Source organism: Rattus norvegicus, chromosome 10 (assembly GCF_036323735.1).
Source record: "Rattus norvegicus strain BN/NHsdMcwi chromosome 10, GRCr8, whole genome shotgun sequence".
NCBI lineage: Eukaryota > Metazoa > Chordata > Mammalia > Rodentia > Muridae > Rattus > Rattus norvegicus.
Window position 1 is genome coordinate 62,098,146 of NC_086028.1, and position 25,442 is coordinate 62,123,587.

Consider the following 25,442-nt stretch of genomic DNA (forward strand, 5'->3'; position numbering starts at 1 on the left):
ACTAATAAACCTTTACACACTGATGATGCTTTGTTATACTTTTGATATCTGCTAGAAAAACACTGTAACCACAGTCAGTTACTCCTCTCCAGCCACCTCAGGCCCACGAAGACACGATGCCCCATACGCCACCTGCAGAATGTCTCTGTGTCGCTGTAGCGTGTGCATCAGGGCTGCGTTCAGGGAGGGCACCCCTGCACTGTGAGTATACTCTGCCATTTTGTCGTTTACTCCTGTAAGCTAGAAAGAAAAGGAAAATAGTTTTAAAAGCACTAAACACAGCTCAAGTAAATTTTCTGCCTGTATGTCCTCTTGGATGACAGTAAACAAGACAAGACCCAGTCAACCAGCAGTTCCCACAAATGACATGTTACAATCTGGATGGCCGCCATTAGAATGCGAGTGGTCAGAGGAGGAGCACGCAAGCATGAACAGGTTTTTCAGTGAGCAGTACAGTGCAGAACACATCTAATAAACAGCCAACTAGCTGTTTGCCCAAAAGCACTTACCCTCGCCAAAAGCTGTTCAATTTCAATGGCCATTGTCTCGAACATCCTGTCTTGGCTTGATCCATTTAATAGGGGTGTTGTGTCAGAACTGAAGAGAAGTTCAATTAAATATCCATTACTTAGCCCTTTAAAACATCCTTAAAATAATCAGGTAATTTTTCTTAAAGAGATCAAATAAACTCCAAAACATTACTTCTCTTTCTTTAAAGATTATGATTTTATGGTCAGCAAAAGGGCTCAGGGGACAAAGGTGCCTGCTGCCACGCCTGGTGCCCTGAGCTCAGTTACTGGGACCCACATGGTAGGGAGAGAAGCGACTCCTATACACTGTCCTGAACTAGAAAATATCATCCTGAGTGAGGTGACCCAGACCCAGAAGGACATGCGTGGTGTGTATCACTGATAAGTGGACATTAGCCACCAAGTACAGGATACCCATGCTACCTACAGTCCACAGACCCAAAGACACTAAATAAAGAGGGCCCAAGGGAGGATGTGTGAGTCTCAGTCACAAGGGGAAACAAAATAGTCATCTGAGGTGGATGGAGGGAGGGAACAGGGTAGGAGAGGGGGTGAGGAAGAGAACAGGGATCAGGTGTTGGGGGGGCAGGAGAGGACTGGCAGTAAGAATAGAAACTGATGGGGGAACATCTCTGAACCCAGCTAGAGCCTTGGGATGGGGAAGCTCCTGGGGTCTATGGGGGTGACCCTAGAGACTCCTACAAGTGAGAGTTATGAAGACTGAAGTGGTCACCTCCTATAGACAGGCAGGACTTCCAGTGGAGGGAGGGGGACAACAACCCACCCACAAAACCTTCAACCTAAAATCTATGCTGTCTTCAAGATACACAGGATAAAAGATAGAACCGAGATTGAGGTAACGGCCAACCATTGACTGCCCCAACTTAAGACCTAGCCCACGGGAGAGTCAACCCCTGACATTATCAATGCTACTCTGCAATGCTTGCTGACTGGAGCCTAGCATAACTGTCTCCCGAGAGGCTTCATATGGCGGCGGATGGAGAGATGCAGAGACCCATAGCCAAACATCAGATGGAGCTTGTGGAAGAGTTGGAGATAGAACTGAGCGAGCTGGAGGGTTCAAGGATACCACAAGAAGACCTACAGAGTCAACTAACCTGGGTCACAGAGGCCCTGACTAACATGGGGCTCACAGAGACTGAACCACCAACCAAAGAGCATGCTCAGGATGGCCCTAGGCCCCTACACATTTGTAGCAAATGTGCAGCTTGGCCTTCACGTGGGTCCCCTAATCACTGGAGTGGAGGCTGTCTCTGGCTCTGTTGCTGCCACTGAATTCCTCTCCTCTAAATGAATTGTCTGGTTGGGCCTCAGTCACAGAGGATGAGATTAGTCCTGACTGGGTTTCCCAGTCACTGAGAAGGGGAGAGATAATGAGGGGAAAGATTTGTAAGAGTGGGACTGGGGGTGGGGAGGCCACCATCAGGATATAAAGTGAAAAAGTAATCAATGAAAAAAGAACTCCAGGGGCTGGGGATTTAGCTCAGCGGTAGAGCGCTTGCCTAGCAAGCACAAGGCCCCCGGGGGGCGGGGGGGGGGGGGAGTCCACACATCCTATAAAACGGTACGAAGTGTAAATGACATAAAGACATTCCAAATGCTGTTTACCACTCTCCAAATGTTAAAGAATATTGTAAGCAACTAAAATTCTGAATTTGAAAGAATGGAAAAGCAGCAAAAAACTTCTTATAATAGTAAAGGAAAAATTGGTTACAGATTACGCTATGGGGCCTAAGAGGAAATAATCTTTAGCTTTTCTCCAAAAAGGCATACAGTTTCTTATGCCTTTAAATTCTCTCTTCCTTTATTGACTCTTATCAAAAAGAAAAGAGATTTAAATGACCTGATAAGCAGTTACTCAGGAATCAGCAGATAGCATTCAGGCTAACAAAGCTGAGGTCAGCATGCTGTCAGACCAACCTCCCCACACTTCCACTCACAATACACATCTGCCTCAGAGTTCACAGGAATGTGTTTGTCTCTTTATATCAGAACAGCCAGACAGAAATATGACTTTTCACAGATGAAAGATGTCTGACAGATGCAAATTCTAAAAGTTTCATTTGTCTCTTCTCAAAAACCAATGCCTTTTGTCAGAACATACAGTACCCATGATCACACAAGCAGTTTAATGCAGATCAGTTATTCCCAACATACCAAATGGACCACACTCTCCGACCTGAGTGGAGACCTAGTCCTGCTCCCAACAGCATTTGGATGTGGTAACTCAAAGACTAAGTCAACCACTCAACATCAAAAGAACCCAGGGACCACTGTTCCTTCAAATATTTACTGTCACAATGAAACCAATCAGTGAAGCTGCTAAACGTGGCTAGTAAGAACTTTTAAAAACAGTATTTATGGGGTTGAGGATTTAGCTCAGTGGTAGAGTGCTTGCCTAGCAAGCGCAAGGCCCTGGGTTCAGTCCTCAGCTCCGGAAAAAAACAAAAAAAACAAAAAAACCCAAAACAAACAAACAGAAAAAAACACCCAGTATTTATTTTACTTTATTTATGAGTATGCTTGTTTGCCTGAATGAGTTTATGTGTGTCATGTGTAGTCAGAGGGCACCAGAGTCCCTTGACTTGGATTATAAGCATTTGTGAGTGTGGCCATGTAGTTGCTGGGAATCAAACCTATAGCTGCAAAAGCAGCCATACCTCTGGCCCCAGATTATTTTTCCCTTAGAGACGGAGGCTTGGTTTGTACGCATAGGTCATAGGTCAAGCTAGCTTGTGGTCTTCCTGTTCCATTCTCTTCAGTGTGGGACCATAGGCATGTGTCGTGCCTGGCTTTAATAAGGATTCTTATTTTAGATGCTTAACTGGGTCTTAAAGCTTTATTTCTTCTTCAGACATTCCCATCTCTATGCCTTGTAGTACAACATAAAAATATCTAGTTCTTAGGCAGGCATGATGGTACACACATATAATTCCAGTACTTGGAAGGCTGAGGTAGGAGGGTAACAGGGTTGAGTCCGACTTGGGCTGCACAGTGATCAAAGTGGAAACTGGTCAGTTTTTTATTATGTGTCATAAATCCAGGTTGTAAGGGTATCTCCTATGAGGTGCAACCACAGAACAGCTCTCTATGCTGCTTTCTGAACCCCCCCCCCTCCCAACAAGGGGCGCTGAAGAGAGAACAATGAGCCACTAGAGACCAAGAAGGAAACTTCGTGTCCTGTCATACACGTATACCTGGCACCTGGCACACTGTATCTGCTGCTCTTTAAATATTTGCTGAATGAATGAGTAACAGGGTAATCTCTACTACTCAATACTCCATATTCACTATTCTTAGGACAGTAGAGAAGTCTAGGGAACTGGTTTTAAAAAAACTCATTGTCAGGGTTGGTTATGAGCACTGACTGCTCTTCCAGAGGTCCTGAATTCAATCCCAGCAACCACGTGGTGGCCCACAACCATCTGTAATGGAAATTCTTCGAGTGTATCTGAAAACAATGACAATGTATGTATATAAAACAAATAAATTAATTTTAAAAAAAAACCCACCCAAACCCCTCATTCTCTACATTAGGATTCAGCTGAATTTACTTGACTTAGTAGGTATGAGAGTCCTTGGCTCTCAAAGTCCCGAGTTGCCTAGAAGAAAAGTCCTGTTCACTGATGACCTTATTCACTGATATGCTTCCGATCCAGCAATCAAAATGAACACTGAGCATAGACTGTCCGTCTTCACTTTCCAGAGCTGGAGACTACAGGTCCCGGACACAGAGCATTGGGCAGCTCCTCAGTTCCACTCAGAAATTAGAAAAAAAAGCCATCAGCCAGAGGGTGGTGGTGCAGCAGCCCTGGAGGCAGAAGCAGGGGATCTCTGAGTTCAAGGCCAGCCTGGTCTACAGGGAGAGTTCCAGGACAGCCAGGGCTACAGGGACAAACTCTATCTTGAAATACAAAAACAAAACAAGAGAAAACAAAAACCATGTGGGCAAACCAGACATTTCTGAGGACCGAGAATGAAATTTCTTTGGCTTTGCCATGGAGCCCAGAATGAATTTACATCATGTGTCCCCTGTCTTATCCTCCTAGTGCTGGCAAAGGTGTACAGGCCTGGCTTCCAAACTATTGATACACTCTAGATGTTTCTCCTGAGCTATCACCGTTTGTCTAAGATCTCAGATAAATGCTGGCCTCATGAATTAGGAAGAATTTCAGTAAGACACACACATACAGACAGAGACACAAAGATAATGACAAGGAAATCGAAACGTCCACAGTTCAGCAGCAGACCCAGTCACAGAGGTCTACATGTCAGTTTCCTTATAAAAGCATCACCGAGTTTAAGGCATACGAATCTGGCAGTACCTATACCTATCGCGGCCTCCATCCCGGGCGCTGCTGTGACTGTAACTCGTACACAGTTTACTGAAGGAAACTAGTTTCAGGTCAAGTTCATTTTCCAGCTGTCGAGCTTGTTTCCTAAGATCTTTAAGAAAATGACAAAAGTAAATCAGTAGTCCATCAGTAGACATTAAATTCATGACTATTTTAAGAAAGCCAACTATGAAAATGATCACATAATGATCTCTGATCTAGTTACTCAGAAACCAAAGGCGTATCTAAGAAAGTAAACTGGCTAAGTAACCTTCAGAGGGAGCAATGAGGGAAGCCATTGTGGGAGACACACAACCTGTCACTTTTCTTTCAAAGACAGCTTGACAGCCAGTGCCACAACATCCCTGAGAATTACGGTAATAACCATCTGTTATAACTTGAAGGGCAACAAGGAGCGAATATAAATCACGAGGAAATGAAGATAGTTTATTATCCTCACATCGGTTTACCTGCTAACTGTAAGAAGCCAGCATTCTTTTTGACACATTTTTCTTTTTATGTTTCAAAAGTGTTAGGAATTTGGAACTTTTTTTTTCCATACAGGCAAGACATCTTAGCAATTAAACACAAGGAAAAACCAAATTAACAAATAAATAAAAATCGCTTTTTCAAAAACATTGAGGGGTCCAGTAAAAACAAACAATACACTATGAACAAGACAGAATACAACTGTGACAGTTTTTGGTTTTTTTTTTTTTTAAAAAACGTATGTTTTAAAAGTAGAAGCGATCAGATAAACTGGTGTAGCAGCCTGGTTTCTAAAGGGCTAAATGAAAGAAGCCATACTTGGAAACCCGTGTGTGTGTGTGTGTGTGTGTGTGTGTGTGTGTGTGTGTGTGTGTGTGTGTGTTCATGGTGGAGTTCAAATGAAAGGAGTAAAATACAGGTAGGAATAATGTAAGAATGTCTCAGGACTAAAGAATATCAAGACACTGTTTCATTACATTTTGCAATCAAAGGCAGGAAGCAGAATTATATGGTGGAATACACCTACCCAGAGACCAAATCCCACTGTCAATGACAGCTCAGCCACCTACTGTCTTTGAGATTTATAGACAATTCAGTTAACTTAAAAACCTCAGGGCTTCAGTTTTTCTATGCATGCTTAAAGCATCTGGTACAAGGTATATTGTCAGTCTGCTCTAATTAGTAACGGCATAATGTTTCAAAAACCCATAGCCTAATGACCATCAGAGGTGCCAGCAGCCACTTCTACATCGTTTAAAAAGAAATTTTAGCTACAACCATATTTCCAATGGGCATTTTAAATACATGTTTCTCTGTAATTCTATTTATTTATTCAGTCTAATGGAAAACAAACACAAAGCATTTTGAAAATATGACATAACATAAAATTCAGTCCCTTAGACCTACTGGCTGATGGTGACAATACCATATTTTCCAGGGGCTTCATGGGACAAAAAGAGGAAAAGGTTTAAAAACTAACTAACTAACTAACTAACTAACTAAATAAATAAATAAATAAGGAAGCAAACAGTTAAATGAAAAAAGGGTGCCATTTTTGATCTTCTTGGATCACTGTGGTCTAGGAAAGTTTTGTGTGGCCTCACTTGAGTGGGCCAGATTTTCAGGAATTAAAGAACACAACTGAATGTTTTCTTGGCGGGAGAAGAATGGCAAATGTATTCATTAGAACCCTTTTACTATCACTTTTAACAAAACCGATCTTGGAGTCCAGGGCAGAAGGTATTTATTTTCAGTATTCTGTCATCCAGTCGTTAATAAAGTCTCAATCTCAAATTGCCAGTTGGGGTCCAGGAGGCGACAGTCCACTCAAACTCCCCGCAAGGCCGGCACAGACAAGTTCCACCTCACTCTTAGTTTTCTGACAGTGACCTCAACTGCAAGGTTCTGACTACTCATCTTCCGGGCTCTGGATCTTGTCGCTCAACATTCTCCCAAGAGCTCGTCCCCGCAGCCCCATCCTGAGAACCTCACCACCCTTCAGACACTTCCATCTGGAGCCTCAGGAGCCTCTTCCTCTCCATCCTGGCTCCCTCCACTCTGAGACCCAACCCCTTCCCAGGTCCGGTTCACTCCGCCCCAGCTCCTTCCCCAAGTTCCCAGGCCCAGGGTTCCTCTCGGACAAACTCATCCAGAAGTATGGCCGTTCCTGAGGCCTGGCTTTTCCCTCTGCTGCTCCCCTCAAGATCCAGCCTCACTAAGTCCCCTCTGCACCCGGCGGGACCCACTCAGAGGCCTCGCCCTCACCTTCCCAGTAATTGCTGGTTCCCGCCGCCATCTTTGTTGCCCAACGTCAGTCGGGACAGGCAAGTAGAGGCCCTGAGTGCCAGAGAGTCACCTCCACGCCTTCTTCCACCCCGAGCGCCAAGGCTGATGGGATACAGGAGCCTCCGTAGACACTGCCACCTGGTGGACCATTCGTTATTTTACAGCTTTAAGTAGCACGTTTGAAATTTTGGTTTAGCTGTTCTGGGTGTTCATACCACATCTTTCTGAACCTTCAATCGTTCATCTCGGATTGTTCTTCTTTTCAGCAGATGACCTAGAGGAGAGATACAGTTTTCTTTATCTCCCCTTAAATAAGATGTCTTGGGAATAGGGGCGGGGGTGCGTGTAGCTCAATGAGCAAGGTGCCTTGTAAGAGGGTGTGGATTCGGGCTGGGGATTTAGCTCAGTGGTAGAGCGCTTACCTAGGAAGCGCAAGGCCCTGGGTTCGGTCCCCAGCTCCAAAAAAAAAAGAGGGTGTGGATTCGATCCCCCGCACTTCATAAACAGAACATGGTGGCAAATGCCTTTAATCCTAGTACTCAGAAGATGAGCATAGAAAGACCAGAAATTCAAGGTCATCTTCAGCTACATAGGGAGTTCAAGGCCAGCTAGGATAAATGTCTCGGAGGAGGAAGAGGAGAAAAGAAGGAAAGAAGACGGAAAGGAAGGAAGGAAGGAAGGAAAGAAGAAGAAAAGAGAAAAGTATCTTCAATCAGCATTTTCCTTTCTCAGAGCCTTTTCTGATCTTACTTTCCAGCTCTGCCCGTCTTCCACCCTCCAGCATGTGAAGCTTTCTTCCCTGGATGGTTTTCCTATGTCTACAGCAGAGCCTCAGTCCTCTGTCCTTTGCTAACAGGCAGTTTCCATGTGCCCACAACCTGAAGCTCACTGATTTAGACTAGCTGGCTAGCAAGCCTCAGTTTTGCCTCCCCAGTGCTGGGATTACAGTCATATGCTGCTACGCCTGGCTTTTTCATATATGTCCTAGGTAGTTATCTTAACTCACTTCCTAATGCTCGTATGCCAAGCAATTTATTGTTTGGGTATAAAATGCATGATGTTAATAAGTGATGTGGTGTTTAAGTTCATTAAGAAGCTGACTGTGAACATAGGGTTGCCACCCCGTCCATGTCCCTGCCATAAACACACTTACTACCCAAACAAGTCACTCTTAAAGTGTCCGAAAGACCCCCTGACTGGGGATGGACTGGCTGGCTGGCCCTAGGAGAAAGCAGAAGCAGGATAGTGAAATGGCCTAAAGAGTAAAAACACCGGCTCCACAAGGACAGAAGGAGAGTAAGTATTTGAGTCAAAATACTATGTCCTTGATCACAGTGGGAGGGCCACTTATTCCCTCTGACCTTCCTGACATAAAGATGTCGTAGGTGGCAGGAATGGCTCATTGCATATCTCACCTAAAAGAAGCCGTTCTTCCTGCAACCCTTTTTGTGGGTCAGGGAGAGGCTCCAACTAGCTGGTTTTTGCTCTCCAGGTTGTTGCTTCCTGCTGGATGACGTAAGTGTCTGATCTCACAAACTACTATCTCCTGTTTGCTGTCTCTTTCTTTCATTTCTGTTTGCTGTATACCTAAAAACCGTGCTTGTCTGAAAATAGCACAGCTAATGCAGATCATTCTTCGTTCAGGACACTGAGCCATCTCCCCAGGTCCCTGACAACGGATTTCGTAAACTATTTCCCATTGTTCTGTTTGGAGAATACCTATTATTCTGCCTTCGGGTTGATTGGCAGACAAGCAGGTGTTTCCCCTGCCCATGCCATGTTGCTGCTGAACCCATTTGGTGAGTTAATTTCCATTATTGAAAATTTCAGGTCTTTCGCACTCACTTCCTTTCTTTGTGGAGATTGTTCCTCGCTGAGACTCTTTATAAAATCATCGGTTACACGATTGTTTATGGCTGGGTATAGTGGTGCGCTCCTTTAATTCCAGCCCTTGGGAGGCAAAGGCAGGTGGGTTTCTGTGAGTTTGAGGATGGCCTGGTTTACACAGTGAGTTCCAGGACAGCCAGGGCTCTCAATGTGTGGGTTGCAACTCTTTTGAGGGTCAAAGGACCCTTTCACAGGGGTCACCTAAGATCACAAAACACAGAGCTTTTCACTAGCAGCAGCAAAATTACAGTTATGAAGTAGCAGTGAAAATAATTTTATGGTTGGGGGGTCACCACAGCATGAGGAACTGTATTAAGGGTCACAGCATTGGGAAGGTTGAGAGCCACTGGCTTATGGTGTTTCTAGTCTGTACCTTTTGCCACTTCTGGTGAGATGTAGGTATATAAGACCCAAAATAACACAGGGAACTCACTGGCATGTTGTTCTACATAAGACACACAAGTGTTCTTGGTAGGAAGAATACAAACATGCTATCTTGTCCAGAAATGGAGATCTCCATTTAAATCTTCTGTAACAATTCATCTTAGCTCTTTATCTTCTGTTCTTGAATTTATTCATTGCCATCGTTTTAATAATGTTCGAGTGACAACTGAAAATAATTGTGCTTCCCATAGGACTATTGCCATTTTCCTAGGAAAATAATGAAATGAATTTGCCTTCCACGGTGATAAGCCAAAACACAATGATCTCACTTTGTGGAAAGTCTTATTAGAAGTACATGAAGGGAGGCTGGAGAGATGGCTCAGTGGTTAAGAGCGATGACTGCTCTTCTAGAGGTCCTGAGTTCAAATCCCAGCAGCCACGCGGTGGCTCACAACCATCTGTAATGGGATCTCATGTCCTCTTCTGGTGTGTCTGAAGACAGCTACAGTGCACTCACATACATAAAATAAATATACCTTTAAAAAAATAAGTACAGGGGTTGGGGATTTAGCTCAGTGGTAGAGCGCTTGCCTAAGAGGCGCAAGGCCCTGGGTTCGGTCCCCAGTTCCAAAAAAAAAGAACCAAAAAAAAAAAAAAAGTACATGGGGGTTGGGGATTTAGCTCAGTGGTAGAGCGCTTGCCTAGCAAGCACAAGGCCCTGGGTTCGGTCCCCAGCTCCGAAAAATAGAAAAGAAAAAAAAAATAATAAGTACATGAAGTGTATGTTCTTTAGTTGGTGGTTCAGTCTTTAAGACCCTCAAGGGTCCGGGGGTCCAGGTTAGTTGACTCTGTTGGTCTTTCTGTGGAGTTCCTATCCCCGTCAGGGCCCACCGTCCTTCCTCCTGTTCTTCCATAAGAATCCCCAAGCTCCATCCACTGTTTGGCTGTGGGTGTTTGCGTCTGTCTGAGTCAGCTTCTGGGTGGAGAACACACACAGGCTGAACCCAGGCGTCCCCACACATATGTAGCAGATGTGCAGCTTGGTCTTCATGTGAGTCCTGAACAACTGAAGCAGCGGCTCTCCCAAAAGCTGTTGCCTGTCTGTGGGATGTGTTCTTCTAGCTGGGCTGCCTTGTCTGGCCTCAGTGGGAGAGGAAGTGCCGAGTCTCACAGAGACCTGAAGTGCCAGGGTCGGGGGATACCCAAGGGTGCTCCACCTGCTCCGAGGAGAAGGGAAGAGCAGACGGGGGACAGATTGTAAGAGAGGGTGATCAGGAGGGGGGCAGTGATCAGGATGTAAAGTAAATAAGTAAAAAATTAAGTGAAAAAAGTACATAAGTGTGCTTATGACAAGAAAATAAACCTTTGGTTCCACTGGTCCGGTGGGTGTGGCTGGGTGGGCGTGTGCTTCTTGGGTCCCTCAAATGATCAGGGAAGTCTGAGGGAACTTATTATAGGTAAGAAATGGACCTTAACATTCGAATGTTTTCCAAGTAATAACATATTAGAAGAAAAGCAGCTTTCTCTAAATGAGTTCCCTGTTCACTGGTTGCTAAGCCTCTGGGCTTGCTCTCCCACGGTATGTGGGAAGAGGCCTACAGTAGTTGCGCAAAAGCCTAATGCCCACTATCACTTTAGATTTCAGCCAAAGACCAGCAAAAGACTTCCATATCTAGACTAGAGACACATGACACAAAAGAGTGAACAAAGAGCTAGGGGAGATGGCTCAGTAGATAAAGTGTTTGTTGTGCAAACGTAAGAATGCGAGTTTGAATCCGAGGCACCCACATAAATACCAGGCTGCTTGCCTGTAATCCCAGCACTCCGGAGGCAGAGACAGGAGATGCCTGAAGCGAGCTGGCTAGCTAGGCGATCCAATCACTGAGCTGTATTCAACTGAGAGACCCTGAGGAGTAGTGAGGAAGACACTCAACAGTAAGCTCTAGTGTACACACGTACACACATGTATGTATGCTCACACACATGCAAACACACATCTGAACATGCACAGATACCGCACAAACATAGGCATGCAATAACAAATGAATTAAACCCATGGTATTGGTGGTGAGTCAGAGGATCTGCTCTTACAGACTAGGCTAACATCTGAGTCTCCTGTGTACGGCTGTCTGTGGAAATGCTAACAGAAGATTTCTTTAGGTGCTCCTGAAGGCAGCTCCCAGTAGATAGCTTTTCTTAACTGCTCAGAAATAAGCCATGACTTCCCAAAAGTGTCTTCTTTGGAGAGTCAACAGGATATTGGCACTGGGTTTCCTATGGCTTCTGTTTGCACTGAAAGGCAGGATTGAAAAAAAAAAAACAGATTTAGGCATAGAAGCCAGGTTGTATGGACACCACGTCTGGTAACAAAGCAACACTCAGTTCCATCTACTGTAGCAAGCAGAGGACGGCAAAGCGTCTGAGTCTCCACTCTTTAATTGTTTGAGGATTCCTTTTCATGCTTCAGGATGGAAGCAGGCTTCCAGTAGAGAGGTTCCTTGGGACCCAGCCGTCTGAAACACTTCATTAATTTAAGAATGAGAAGCAAAAAGCTATTCCCCCCCCCAGCACCCCTTTTATCAGACTCTCCTCACTACTTACATATCAACACATGCTTCTCCAATGTAAAGGCATTTGTATTAAATATGTGTGGCACAGTTATGTGGCAGGCACTTAAGACACAGCCAGTTATTCTAAGGCCCTGTGAGAGGCTTAGAAAAATATCTCTAATCAAAAGCCCCAGCACTGGACATTGCAAAATTCAAGAATGTTTGCCCCAGAGAACTCTTGACACATTTCACTGGATGCACCTAAGACCTACCACCAGGCGGCTCTGCGGGCACAGAGGTGCAGGAGCCCCAACAGGAGGCTGTCAGCACACACACTCACAGCTCAGGGGCCATCAGGACCCAGGAAAGGCCTTACCTAGCTCAGAGGACCTGAGGAAAAAACACTGGCAGGAAATGACTGTCAGGTAAAGGTGGGAAGCTGGATTCTCTGTCAGACTAGGAGGCTAGACCATATGACAAGGTTAATAGTGGGGAATATCCTACAGGCAAGAGCCTAAAGTAAAAGGGGGTTCTAGCCTGAGGACCCATTTCTCCTATAGAAATGACCCTCTCCCATGCCATGGCTGGTTTCCTAATCCATTGTGTAGGTAAAGCCCTGTCATATGAGACAAACAGCAAAGACTCTGCTTCCTGACCGATGATGACATACTCTAAGGCCTGACTCAGCAGGTCTTCAATATTGCGATCCACAAAGGAGTGGAGGAAGCTGGCATTAGTGCTGGGTGTGTTCTATGAAGCTGTCACAGGGACTGTTGAGTTCTCAGCCCACCATTGAGGTCCATGTGGGACAAACCCACAGAGGCAGAAGCTGTGCTGTGGGACAATCGGCAGTGTTCCATGAGTCCTTCCTGATCAAAGTTTTCAGGAGCATAGGGCAAGGTATGATAGTGTGGGACATTCCTTGGCTTGGCAGAAAAGTAACGTCTTTTGCACCTTCCATGATGTAAATGTAATTCTGGTGTTTGGAACAGGTAGCCACATGGGTTCAGATCTCAGAATGGTGGTTTTTTCCCCTATAATTCTGGGCATTGAATCTAGGGTTTCCACATCTAGGCAAATGCTCTACCACTAAGCGGCAGTCCCAGCCCTTCTTTGTATGCCTGTGTGTGTGTGTGTGTGTGTGTGTGTGTGTGTGTGTGTGTGTGTGTGTAGGCCAGAGGTTGAAGTTGGTGTCTTCCTCAATAGTCCTCTGCCTTAATTTTGGAGACAGGAGCTCTCCCTGAACTGATTTGTCTAGATTGGTTAAGCAGCCAAGGAATCTTCTTGTCTCTGCCCTCCAGCACTGAGGGGTACATGCATCATCAACCAGCATTTAAAAAAAAAAAGGGGGGGTTGGGTATTTAGCTCAGTGGTAGAGCGCTTGCCTAGGAAGCGCAAGGCCCTGGGTTCGGTCCCCAGCTCCGAAAAAAAGAACCAAAAAAAAAAAAAAAAAGATTTATTTATCACATATAAGTAAGTACACTGTCGCTGTCTTCAGACACACCAGAAGAGGGCATCAGATCCCATTACAGATGGTTGTGAGTCACCATGTGGTTGCTGGGAATTGAACTCAGGATCTCTGGAAGAGCACTCAGTGCTTTTAACGGCTGAGCCATCTCTCCAGCCCCATCATCCAGCATTTTTATGTGGGTTCTGGGGAACCAAACTCGAGTCCTCGTGCTTGCTCTTTACTGAAAGCGAATTAGGAAACTGGCCATGGCATCGGATAGGATCACTTTCCCATCCCCCACCAGCCCTTTTTTAATCTTTAATTTTGAGATAAGAGTCTCACTAAATTGCTTGGTCTGGTCTTGAACTTACTCTGTATCCCACACATTTTGAACTTTTAGTCTCCCCAAGTAGCTGGTTATTGGCCTGCAGTCTGGCTAGGTCTGGAGGAGTGCTCAGAGTACCTGCGGAAGATGCCTCTACTGTTTCCTGCTTCACTGACACAGCTTTGATGTCTGCTCTGCTCACATAGGTTTCTCTGGCTTCACGAATTCAGGTAACCATGGCAACCCCCCCCCCTCTCTCACTCTCTCACTCTCTGGCATTCCTTACTCCCATCCTCCCGTTTTGTTTTGTTTTGTTTAAATTTTGAGATGCATGTTCTAATCTGTAGTTAGGGGGCCTTGAGGCACACAGCCTGGGCTGGCCTCAAATTCTCAGTGATCCTCCTGCCTCAGTTTTCTAACTTGTGAGAATTACAGGTCTTAACCTGATACAGCCATCCTTTGATGTTTCTTTGGATAGGTAACTTGGTAGAATGCTGTCTTGTAAATACGGTTTTTAAGAAAGTGAAGCTCTGGATAGCTGGATGATTCTTATCATCCACTGAATAGAATTATTTTGAAAATTTGTGTTTATTATTATCACCATGGGTTTGGGGGGACACGAGTGCCACAGTATGCACAGTGTAGAGGTCAGAAGGACAACATGGGCTCTGGAGACGGAGCTCAGGATTCAGGCCTAGTGGCCCATGCTTTACCTATGGAGCCATTTCTCTGACCTAGGACATCTTGCAGTCAGGGTAGGGGCAGATCAACTCAATCCACTGTGGGTGGAACTGATGCCCGGCTGGGTTCTCTGTTGAAGTTGATCTGGCTTGGGTTAGCCCTCACTTTTAGTGGGCAGCCATTCATTTTCCAACAAGAAGTACGCATACCTGTGTATACTGTGTGGTATGTTGGACTGTGGCCACTCAACCAGTGACTAGGTCTAAACCTGCCTGGTATCCTCCTGCACTTTTCTCTCCTACCTCCAGTGAGGAAACATCAAAAGCTTAGGATACTAAGCTCTTCTTAGTAGTTCCCCAATGCGTTAGTGGGTTTTATTTTCCCTGTCCCAGCCCTGGCTGTCTTAAAATTCTGCACATAGATCAAGCTGGTCTTGAACTCAGAGGTCGCTCTGTCTGTTTCCCAAGTACTGGGATTAAAGGTGTCTGCCACCAATTCCAGCTCAGCTGTTCTAATTGCTCATAATAAAAATCTGTTTCACCTCAATCTGCCCAGAGTTACAGGTAGAACTAAATTATATTTGTAATTTGTAAATTATTTTGTACTTTTCCATATAATCATATTGTCTGCCATTATTTTAAAAATCTGTATTTTTAAAAATGTTTAGTTTTATGTGTAAGAGTGTGTTGCCCGAATGTGTGTGCACTGTGTGTATACTTGGTGCCCAAAGGTAGGAGGAAGGTGTCAGATCCCCAGGAGCTGGAGTTTGGGATGGTCAACCGCCATGTGGGTACTGGGAACTGAATCTGGGTCATCTCCAAGAGGAACAGGTACTCGAAACCACAGAGCCAAACCTCCACCCCTGGTATTCATATCTTATTTTCCCGGCTGGGATTTCTTGTCAACAGAAAGACGTTCAGTTACTTCAGTGGATGTTTTTGGTGACAGGGATCAAAGTGCCCAACTCTGCAGTTCTCATCAGACAGGATTCAAAACCAAACCATGGCTTTTGCTTTTCTTCCATTCCTAGTTGGTGAAGGGATACCTCTCCTCTGTGTTCTGTGTTTCATTAGAAGCTGTGCTGCGAAGATGGCCTCTTCAGGTCATACCTACACAACTCAGACCACACGTACTTGACGCCCCATCCTCCGGTTTGTGGTGATTCTACATGGGATCCAGTAGCCAACATGAGCTTCATAAACTTGGCAGTGGAAAAATGTTTTTGGACATTTTATGTTACGCCATCACTAGGAATTAATTCAAAATCAAATGTGCAGCTTCCAAGGTTATCTGGGCTGCACCCGCCCGCGTTTTCTCAGAAAACTTCACTCCAGTTTGGTTCTGAGCATACGACCCACACTGTGCATGACAACTCATGACATAAGGGCAACAAAAAATGTGGCCAGCAACACCCAGCTCAGGTTTGAGACTGTTCATATTAGGAGGTGTGGTGTTTTACTGTACAAAGTTTCCTGCCCTTCTTAAAAATGGCTTAATTATGGAAAAGAAAGACTTAATTTTTTTCCTATTGTCATTCCTTGGCATGTAAGTATCCTTACTTGGGGCGTGGTGTGTTAGAATGTTTGATTTTAAAAGCTGCTGTTTGAGTAGCTGATGGGTTTCATAAAAATTTGCTCAATGACTCTTGGCTTCGTCTCAGCTTCTGAAATGGCTCAAAGCGGTAGTCTCAGTGCCGATGACCATAAAACCAGGCAGTTCTGACGGACGATGGAAGTGTGTCTGAGTAGCACATATTCAGCCATGATTCTGGTAAAATTATCAAGCATATTTAGCTCAATTAGCATATAAATGTTTGCATCTTTCACGGTGAAATTATATGTACCAAAAAACCTGTTTTAAAATAAATTCTTGGGTTGGAGAGATGGCTCAGCTGTTAAAGGCTAGGCTCACAACCAAAAATATAAGTTCTTTATGATAGACTAGCACTGGATGTTTGATTTGTGTACCTACTCAATTTTTTTTAAAGATTTATTTATTTAGTGTATTTATTTTGCAGACATGTCCTCATCTGGGATTCTCTCAGATGAGTACACTGTCTTTAGACACACCAGAAGAGGGCATCAGATCTCATTACAGATGGCTGTGAGCCACCATGTGGTTGCTGGGAATTGAACTCAGGACCTCTTGAAGAGTAGTCAGTGTGCTCTTAACCGCTGAGCCATCTCTCCAGCCCCCTACTCATTATTTATATACACCCAGGATTGTGTAAAGTTCCATGAGCAAAGGGGCTGCAAGTAGACATTGCCAACGCCCCATTAGAGCCTTCAGGTGGCAGCAGACTTGTCTCTCTGGCGGGAGTTCTAGATAAGCACTGGAGTGTCCCTTCCGTTTGCTGACACTGCCCATCGTCCCTGCAGTCTGCTTTTGAGTCTGGTGGTGGGACTGGGGTGGGAGGTAGGGGTGTTAGGAAGTAGAGTACGTGCTGTGATGCTGATTTTCTCTATTAAATTTGATTCTAACATTCTCTACTCTCAAATAATATCAAAAGGGTATGTTTTCTACATATGCTTTTCTTTTTCTTTGAGACAGGTTCTTGCTCTGTAGTCCAGGCTGGCCTCAAACTTAGCGGTCCTCCCGCATCTGTGCCTTAGATGGCTGAGTGCACATCTAAGGTGTGTGCCATTGCACCTACCCTTTTCCGTTTTGCGTTATTCTGTAATGAAATGCTGGGAGAGCAGCTAGGTTGCTAATGGTGTTTCCAGCTATCTGCAAGTTCCTCTTCATCCTACAAGAACGTGTTACATGCTCTATGTTGGAATCACTTCCAGCATATATAATGAGTCAAATTAGACTTCTAAGAATGTCTACATGTCTGTCTTCTGGCCAAAACAACTCTAATTTTACTGTTGTATCTTCCGTCTCCACAGACTGTTTTTTGCTTTTTGATTTACAGCATTTGATAATGCCAACACCTGAAATTAACAGACACTTTTCTATTGTCTTTATGGTGGTGAAAAAGTTGTGAGGCTCCCTCTGCCTCTATGGACACCTTCCACAGAAACTGGGCTCCACAGAGCTGGCCAGGTTCTAGGCATCCTATGTCCTGTGTCCGGTTCTTTCTCAAACTCACCCCATCCAAGTGCTGTCAAATAGAAAACTGTACACAGCCCTTTCTTGTATTCCAACAGCCACATCTTCCACATTAAACTCAGCAGCCAATTCTGCATTCTCTTTGTAACTTCATATATCTGAAACTCTCCCAAAGTTATTTTCCAAATATCCAGCAGTCCTCGAATTCAGCCATCTTCACAACCTGCCCACACACTCATTCTACACACTCTCTTTAAGATCAACTTTAGGTCCTTTATGTCTTTTCAGATCCTAAATCAAAAGCCCAGTTGGTGCTGGGCTCTTTCAGAAACGACATGACCATCACAGATGACAGTGTGCACAGATGCTGTAGACAGATGTGTACAGGGAAGTACTTGGAATTCTAACAGGTGGTGCTCAGGTCTGAACCATGACCCTGGGGCTCCAGGGATGGTAGGCCAGTGATTACCACATAATTCCCCTGGCATTAGATCAAGCAGCCTAAACTTTCCTTATAGCTCTTTCACTTTGGCTCAACCACAATGGCAACCTCAGACTACAATCCACATTATCAACAAGGCATTTATTCTGTAGTTTATTCTAAACATTCCACCTTAAAACTGCCTGCCATTCTAAACGTTCCACCTTAAAACTGCCTGCCATTCTAGCTCACATTTCCACCCAGCCCTGACTTCACGTTGATCTCTTCACACTCTTCTGTTTGAGTACATAGCTTTTGTAAAGTCGAGGTTTCCATACTAACCCTGTCCCCACCTTTGGAGATAAGGGATCTTACTATGTAAACCAGGTTGGTCTCGAACTCACAGAGCTCTGCCTGCCTTTGCCTCCTGAGTGCTGGGGTTAAAGGCGTGAGCCATGCCCAGCTATGCCATCATTTGTAATTACAGTGCTGCCTTCCATCTAATCATCAAACTCCCGTTTGTCTTCAGTCTTCCAGCATGGACTTGAAAATGCACTGCACTCTTAACCTCTCTTAATTCCACCCTACTGGCTGAGACCATTCACTGTGCTCATTTCACCCACTTTTGTTACACTGTAACAGGGAAACATCCCATTTGACTCTAGACAAAAGTGCTTACCAGGTGGCTTGCTTTAACCCATTACTGGTTAATACTTTATCAGATTCCATTGTAAGTTTTTAAGTTCTGGGCCACTGTGCAAAGTTATTTCACATTTATAGTAAGTAACAGAGAATCAGTACTAGAGCTGGCGTTTGCATGCCAGTGACAGTAAGGCATGCAATCTGCATGCTGGCATTTATTCCTAACTGAGATGCATGTGAGCAGTGGCCACGGTATTTACATTGCTGGTAACAATTCCTAAAAATCTGGAAAACTGAGCACAGTCAGCAGATTATGTTTATAAAAACAACATAAAGACATCTGGATTCAGGCATGAAAAAAGTGGTCAAACTCAGGATGGGATTTTCAATGGTTAAACAAAGCTTCTACAAAAGTAACACAGACACAGTCTAATCACACCTAAAGACAAGTAGAAAGCGTCTGGAAAATTAAAACTTCTGTCATACTTCAGACAACCTACTGAACCACAAGTGGAAGAAAGTTCCAGGAAGTTTTCTTATCTAAATATCTTCTAAACTGAAAAGATGACCTCTAAGAGATCTGTGTTCAGACGGCTGACAATGTACCATCAAACAGACCAGGAAATGACACTGGCTACTCCAGGTACTCAGCTTGGAGCCAAATACCGTGCGGACTCCATCTCATTCAACCCACCTATCATTCTATTCAAGTCGGTTCTTTAACAGACAGGAAACTGAGTTGCTGAACCTGTTCCGAGATTCTAGCAATTCAAGGTCAGATTGCAAATGACATCTATCACAAGCCGGGCCAGACTCAAACCTCTCAGAACTTCCTCAGGAGACTTCTGAGACTTCTAAACGCCCCTGAAGCAGAGTCTATTGGTATTTCTACTCCTCTAGTCCGCACTCTGAGCCCGTCAGCACAGCCCATGTTTCTTATATAGCTCTACATTCCCAACCCATCAGAGCAGCAATACTGAGGACGCTTGCTAAATAACAAGGGGACACTGAATCCATCACTGCCATGCCTGAGATGCCAGCTCAGGTATTCGAACTGTGCTTCGCCTGGAACAAGGACCATAATTTTAATGGACAAATGTAACATGGGTCTGTAAGCCTCTCAGGCTTTCCTGATCCAAAAGGTAGCACATAGGATACCCGGGAAGGAGGTGGTGCAATGGTAAAGCCCTGTGTTGCTACTGTGTGTGGTGCTTCTGACCCCCACCGTTCTGGAGGCGCTACCTAGCTGCTGCGGCTGCTATGCAAACAGTCGCTTCTGAAACGAAACCTTCTGCTCCTCAATTCATGAAGGCGGGAACACTTTACAGATGGCTCCCTGTATCCTGCCTCTGGTACTGTTTTCAAGTTAGGTAGAAAAACTAAGCTTAAAACTTTCAGGATTAGAGCAGTAACCTCCTTTGGTCTACTGTTTTTGAATAAAGCTTATGAGACAACACACAAAGAAAGACAAACATCATAAAATAACTTTTATACAGGATTAGTAGATCTGTTTACATATAAAAAACAAAGGACCTCATTACAGTTAGAGTTCACATAAATTACACAGATTAACTTTTTTAAAACTACTATTCAATTCTTTTAAAGTCCCTTTTAAATTTTCATCTTGAAGGCACAGTGCATGAAATAAAACAAAAGACTGAAGCACTTAAGACGAATGAATGGGTGTTGTGTCACATAAATAACTGTGAAGAGTTTTGGATCTGGGGAAGTATTCCGAAATCAAGAGAGGTAAAAGGAACATAAAAAAATACCATGTCATACCTCCAAAAAAATCTGCAGTGCAGAATGTAGCTGGTACATTCATGCTATGCCGGCTATAAACATTGTAATTGTCTGTATTTACATAATTTTTATCCAATTGCCTCAAAATGGTAACCTACTTTCATATTTCAAAATCAACCAGGACAATACTCTGAGAGTTAAGTGGAGCTATCAGTGAAGTTTTTCCAAATATAAAGGAAAAGTGTATTTGGGAGGGTTTTCTTCAAAAAACTAGAAACCCAAATTCAATTGACATTAATCAAAGACCCTATTCACCCCCCCAAACTGCTATAATAAAAACAAATCAGAAACCTAAAGTTATCAACAAGTTGCTAGACTGAAAGATCATTGAATATTTAACCATTAGTGGAATTTTAATAATAACAATAAAGGAAAAATTTGGGGAAAATACTTGGGTGCCACCATAAAACAATCCACCAGAGACCCATACTGCAGGACACCATGACATGTTCATAGTCAATGAGAGAGCAGAGACACAACCTGACGCAGTGTGAGTCTGGCAAGACGAGAAACCTCTTCAATGCTAGGAACAGGCGGAGATAAACTGTGGTTCCAGTAAGCTGGTGCTAACTCAAAAAAGCATCAAGTTCAGACATAAGCACTACCCTTTTATTTTTCACTCATAATTAGTTTTAAATTCAATATTCACCAATTCAGCAAATCTCATTCAGATGAAATTATCAAAGATTAACCAGCCAAGCACACTGAGCCAAGCATGCAATGTTCCCTTCCTCGAAGCTAACTGAGTCCCAAAGCCAATTCTTCTCAGCAAGAATGGCACGGAAACACCCAGCAGATGCCAGCACCCCCAGAGTTCATTGCTACACCAAAGCTGGCATAGTTACTTGAGATCATCTCACCAGACTCTACCAGCACAAGTGCATCCACATGGGCAGACACTGTGAGCATCAGCTATCCATCACGTTGCTTTTGTTAAGGAGCAGGGAGGGAAGAAGGCTTATAAACTCATCACCAGGACAAAGCAATGCCTTGTGAGCAAAGGAAAGGCACGTCTCAGAGCGGGGCAGACTTCCTAACACTATGAACACTCGAGTCCAGGGCTCTGAAGAAATGCAAGGTCTTCAGAGAAACACTGGAGGCGTGCACTGCCCTCCCTGTATGGCTTCAGTGCACTTGGCTGCTGAAGTAGTGTGAGATTAGATTGGTTTCACAACCAAAAGAAGGCTGGGCTAAGAACAGAGTAGTCATGGGTCTGGTACATTCATGTTCATAGGTGACAGAGGCTGGGGAGGCCTGATTTTCCACCTCAGTACATCAGAAGTTCATTAAAACTTAGAGCAGAAATTTGTGTTTCATTTCAGGAAAAGATGACGAAGAGAACTATTCTATATATTCATCTCTAACAAAGTTTCATACATACTTAAGAAGGCGTGGCCTGTGACCAAGGCGTGGCCTGTGACCGCTGAGATGTTCTGTTAAAGACACACTGAATTCCAGAGAACAGTGGAAAGTGTCATTAGTGAACTCTAGTAAAGTGAAGAACGTCACATGAACTTGGTTTCTAGTTGTCCCAAGCAGGGCCCAGCCACAGGCCACTTGTTGGTTTTCTGACTTGGCACTTTTAAAAATAAAGCTGGAAAAGAACAAACACATCTTTTAGGAAAGCGGAAGTGTTACTGGAAGAAATGGAGTCCCGTGCTCTTCATTAGCATCACCTGCCTCCAACTGTTCTGCTCCTGCGGCGAGACAGGGACTCACACACGCTGACGCCAGGACCTAAGCCACCTAAGTGACTGTGGCTAACAGATACCACGATCTCATTAGTCCCTCATTAGTCGTTAACCAAGATGCCAACTTTTTACAGCCACTTGGGTGCATTCCTCACCAAGTGTAGCTGAGTGACCTGGTGAGCTGAGCCTTTGGGGTAACTGACACATCAATGGTATGAATACAGTTTGGAAAGGGAGGAGCTAGTTTTGTGATCCCCTGATTTAGTACAAGTTCAGCAGCAACTTGGCCATTAAAAACATTCAAAGATATTAAACTGTTACGTCATTGGTAAGACTCGCACTTACAGACAGCATCATTCCACTGAAGAGCATTCAGACAGACACAGTAAGATGCCAGTCCTGTAGGTCTCTGCCTGACTGGCACTGAAGAGGACACCTTCCCACCAATGTCCTATCACATGGCAGTCTTTCAGCTGGTCCTTTCACTTGGAAAGAGCCATATTTCAAAGCTTAGAACTGAAAAATTTTAACATAATTGCTTGATCAAAAGAAGACTGTCAAAGGAATCATTAGGACAAAGAACCGAATTGCTTGCAGAGGCCTATGTGCAGAGGCCATACTATTTCCATGACAATATGCCATCTCGGGGCGAAGGCTTGGGCTGGAGCATCAAGTGTAGACATTTGGATCCAAGTGTAATAAGAATGTGCAAGTAGGTTTCGTCCACTTTTAGATAGTTTCAGCAGTAGAATTCAGAACCTTTAGGTGTGGGACCATATGGAAACCACAGGTGTACACACAAAAGAGGCTGAGATGTAGGAAACACTAAGGAACAGGCATTCCTGGGGAACAAGTGCTTCACAGTTAAAGCAGCAGCACCTATGGGTTTTACCAAGATAAGACAGACAATGTCCTTGCTTCTGCTCCAACCCCCTTTCCCCTCTACTCACAGGGCATCTGGTGCCTCCACAGCAAAGCCAGTGAGTTCTCTTTTAAGATGAGGATATTTAGAACTTTGCTAAACCTTACAAGAGAGGTAGTAAAATCCTGCTAAAAGCACAGCCCACCGGTTCTGACCCAGTTTGGAAACAGGTAGAAAGACAAAGACGGAAGCCCGTTTATTCCATTTCCTGATGTCATGTTTAAAAATCATCCAGCCTCCATTAAACCTGAATAAGAGAAAGCCCAGCCATTTGCTAACTGGAGAAGAAAACTCCTCAGTAGATGGAGAAAAATCTCGAGTTTTTAAAGCTTTATGTCAGAGTCTGACTGGTGTCCCTGCCTTAATGTTTCTGGATTCTTTTGGCCTTTAAATTAAAGAGAACAAAACTAAAGCCACTAGTAAATGCCTGATGTGCAAAACACATCTACTAGATGGTTGTATGCTGTTTCTGTAGGATCTTTGAACAGCTCATCTTAAATTAAAAAGGGAAACAAAGTGGCTGTCCCATCTTCTGCTGCATAAATAGAAATCAGATTTTTTTTTTTTTAAGAAAAGGTTAAGAGTACTTTTAAGGAAGGGAAGTTCAAAACTGCCTGTGACATTCAGAGAGTATGAATTTAGCAGGCTAACTTCCCAAAGCTCTTTGAAGGAGGAAGGAATCTCTCTTCTTACTGCAGTGTCTCCCAAGAGGAGCTGTCATTTGCCTGGTACTTAAGCAGGGAGATATGCAAACCGTGCTTCTCAATGTTTGCTAGAATATAATGTCTCTTCCTCTGTGTCCGTTTCATCCTGGAACTCATGGCTTAAAAGGGACTTCTTAGAGCCAGTTGACATCATGCGAATTTCATCTTCATATTCATCATGATGCTGCCGCAGCCGGTGGAAGCCATCTTTGTGTCTGTTAGACTTGATAGAGCAGATGCACCAAATGATGCAAGCCGTGAGGATCAGCGCTGACATGGTGGCACCTGTCCGACAAAACCACATGTGAGTGTCAACAAGCAACTACCTCTGATGGCACTTTTAATAATATATCATTTGCTTTAATTTCATGCAATTAAGAACAATTTGATTGTCTGGAGATGATCCTCTGTGGTAGACCTGGCAGGCAAGAAGCCGGGGGCCCAATCTCTAGCATCTCAACAAACCCACTCTGTCATTCTAGAAGCATCGCCCTTACTGTAGCATGATGGGAGAGATCAATAAGCAAACCAGCAAAACTCAGGACCCAGTAATTTTTAATTGCTTTAGGGTTATTTTCCAAGATCGATCGATCTATCGATCTATCTATCTTTATTTCTCTTTCCTTCCTTCCTTCCCTTGTCTTTTTCCTGTGCTAGGAATTGATCCTAGGGCAAGCTCTCTATCACTGGACAGCACTTCCAGCAGACTGTTATTTCTTTCTTCTTTCTTTTTTTAATTTTTACTTAAAGATGTTTAAGTTACATTAAGTTAAGTTACAGAGGACCATTTGTATACATTGGTTTTCTTTCTATTGTGGGCTTCAGGGTTGAACTCAGGTCATCAGGCTTGTGCAGCAAGATGCTGCTACCTGCTAAGCCATCTTGTCAGCATCCACCCACCCGTCCTATCCATCGATCCACCCTGGGTCTCACTGTATCTCAGGCTAGCTGAGACTAGTATAGTCCTGACTGGCCTCTAACTTGCAGTGGTTTTTTATTTTAAATTTGTATACAAGATTAGCAAAACAATAGCCTTAGCAAAAAAAAAAAAGTAATAGGCATGAAATAAAATCTGAGTGCACTCCAGCAAATAGCTGGCAAAGCTAGACTTAAACTACGGCTGAATCCTGACTCCTGTGCCTTCAACCACTGAGTTCTTTGTATTTGCCAGGCTCAAGGAGAATGGTAAGCATCCCACAAGCAGCTCTGTGCTCACACCATGCTTCCAAGGTACCATTCTCACCCAAGACCCCCACGCTGCAATGGAGCTTGGGTTTTTGCTTTCAGTCCAGTTACACTGAGAAATGAATGGGAGGTTATTGTGTCAGACAGATGAAGTACACGGGAACATTGTTCTTTCTACACATTTCCCCCTAACCTTTAAGTAATTGAAACAATGGCACAAATTAACCCTGGCAGGGAAACATTTCCTCTTTTCTGGACCTTGAAAAACCAAAGAGTAAATTCTAGCAACCAGTATGATCTTGATGCAAAGTGACACTTGCCTGTTCCACACTACTCAACAAGACCCCATTGGGGCCAACTATGGCTCTAGGATCTGGGGATGCAGATAACTCTCTGTTGCCTGAACTTTGTTTTGGTGGTGGACATTAAATGTAGACAGTGCACTGGGCAGGTACATATGAGACCCACGGTGACTAAGGTGATGCAAAAATTTAGGGTTGAGATAGTAGCAGTCTCTCAGTAGAGATTAATTTGAGGATGGACCTGAAAAACTTAGGGGCAAGACAGAGGAACATATAGGACAACAGC

General features: G+C 44.1%; 2 protein-coding genes and 1 long non-coding RNA gene across 6 annotated transcripts in view; 1 reads left to right on the forward strand and 2 right to left on the reverse strand.

Moving 5' to 3' along the window:
- The window catches only part of Gosr1 (golgi SNAP receptor complex member 1), a 36,781-nt gene extending 29,484 nt beyond the window's left edge, over positions 1-7,297 (reverse strand). The window contains exons 1-4 of one of the 3 annotated variants that reach the window (XM_006246914.4): positions 7,139-7,297; positions 4,883-4,997; positions 510-597; positions 133-240 (exon numbers count right to left, since the gene is read on the reverse strand). In XM_006246914.4, the coding sequence (XP_006246976.1) occupies positions 133-240; positions 510-597; positions 4,883-4,997; positions 7,139-7,169 (342 nt within the window). In that variant the 5' untranslated portion in view covers positions 7,170-7,297. Of the gene's footprint in view, positions 1-132; positions 241-509; positions 598-4,876; positions 4,998-7,138 lie in introns of all 3 variants that reach the window. The other 2 variants (NM_053584.2, XM_008768132.4) reach the window with 2 other exon arrangements.
- Positions 7,298-7,448: 151 nt separating this feature from the next.
- On the forward strand, positions 7,449-21,159 carry LOC134480825 (uncharacterized). 2 transcript variants are annotated; one of them, XR_010055687.1, is made up of 2 exons: positions 7,449-13,984; positions 15,466-21,159. It is a non-coding gene; the product is annotated as an uncharacterized LOC134480825 (long non-coding RNA). The 2 variants fall into 2 exon arrangements; XR_010055686.1 differs by having other exon boundaries at positions 15,509-21,159.
- Positions 21,160-23,535: 2,376 nt separating this feature from the next.
- Positions 23,536-25,442, reverse strand: part of Cpd (carboxypeptidase D) — a 63,958-nt gene continuing 62,051 nt past the window's right edge. The window contains 1 exon segment of the mRNA NM_012836.2: positions 23,536-23,954. Within this exon segment, the coding sequence (NP_036968.1) occupies positions 23,728-23,954 (227 nt within the window). The 3' untranslated portion in view covers positions 23,536-23,727.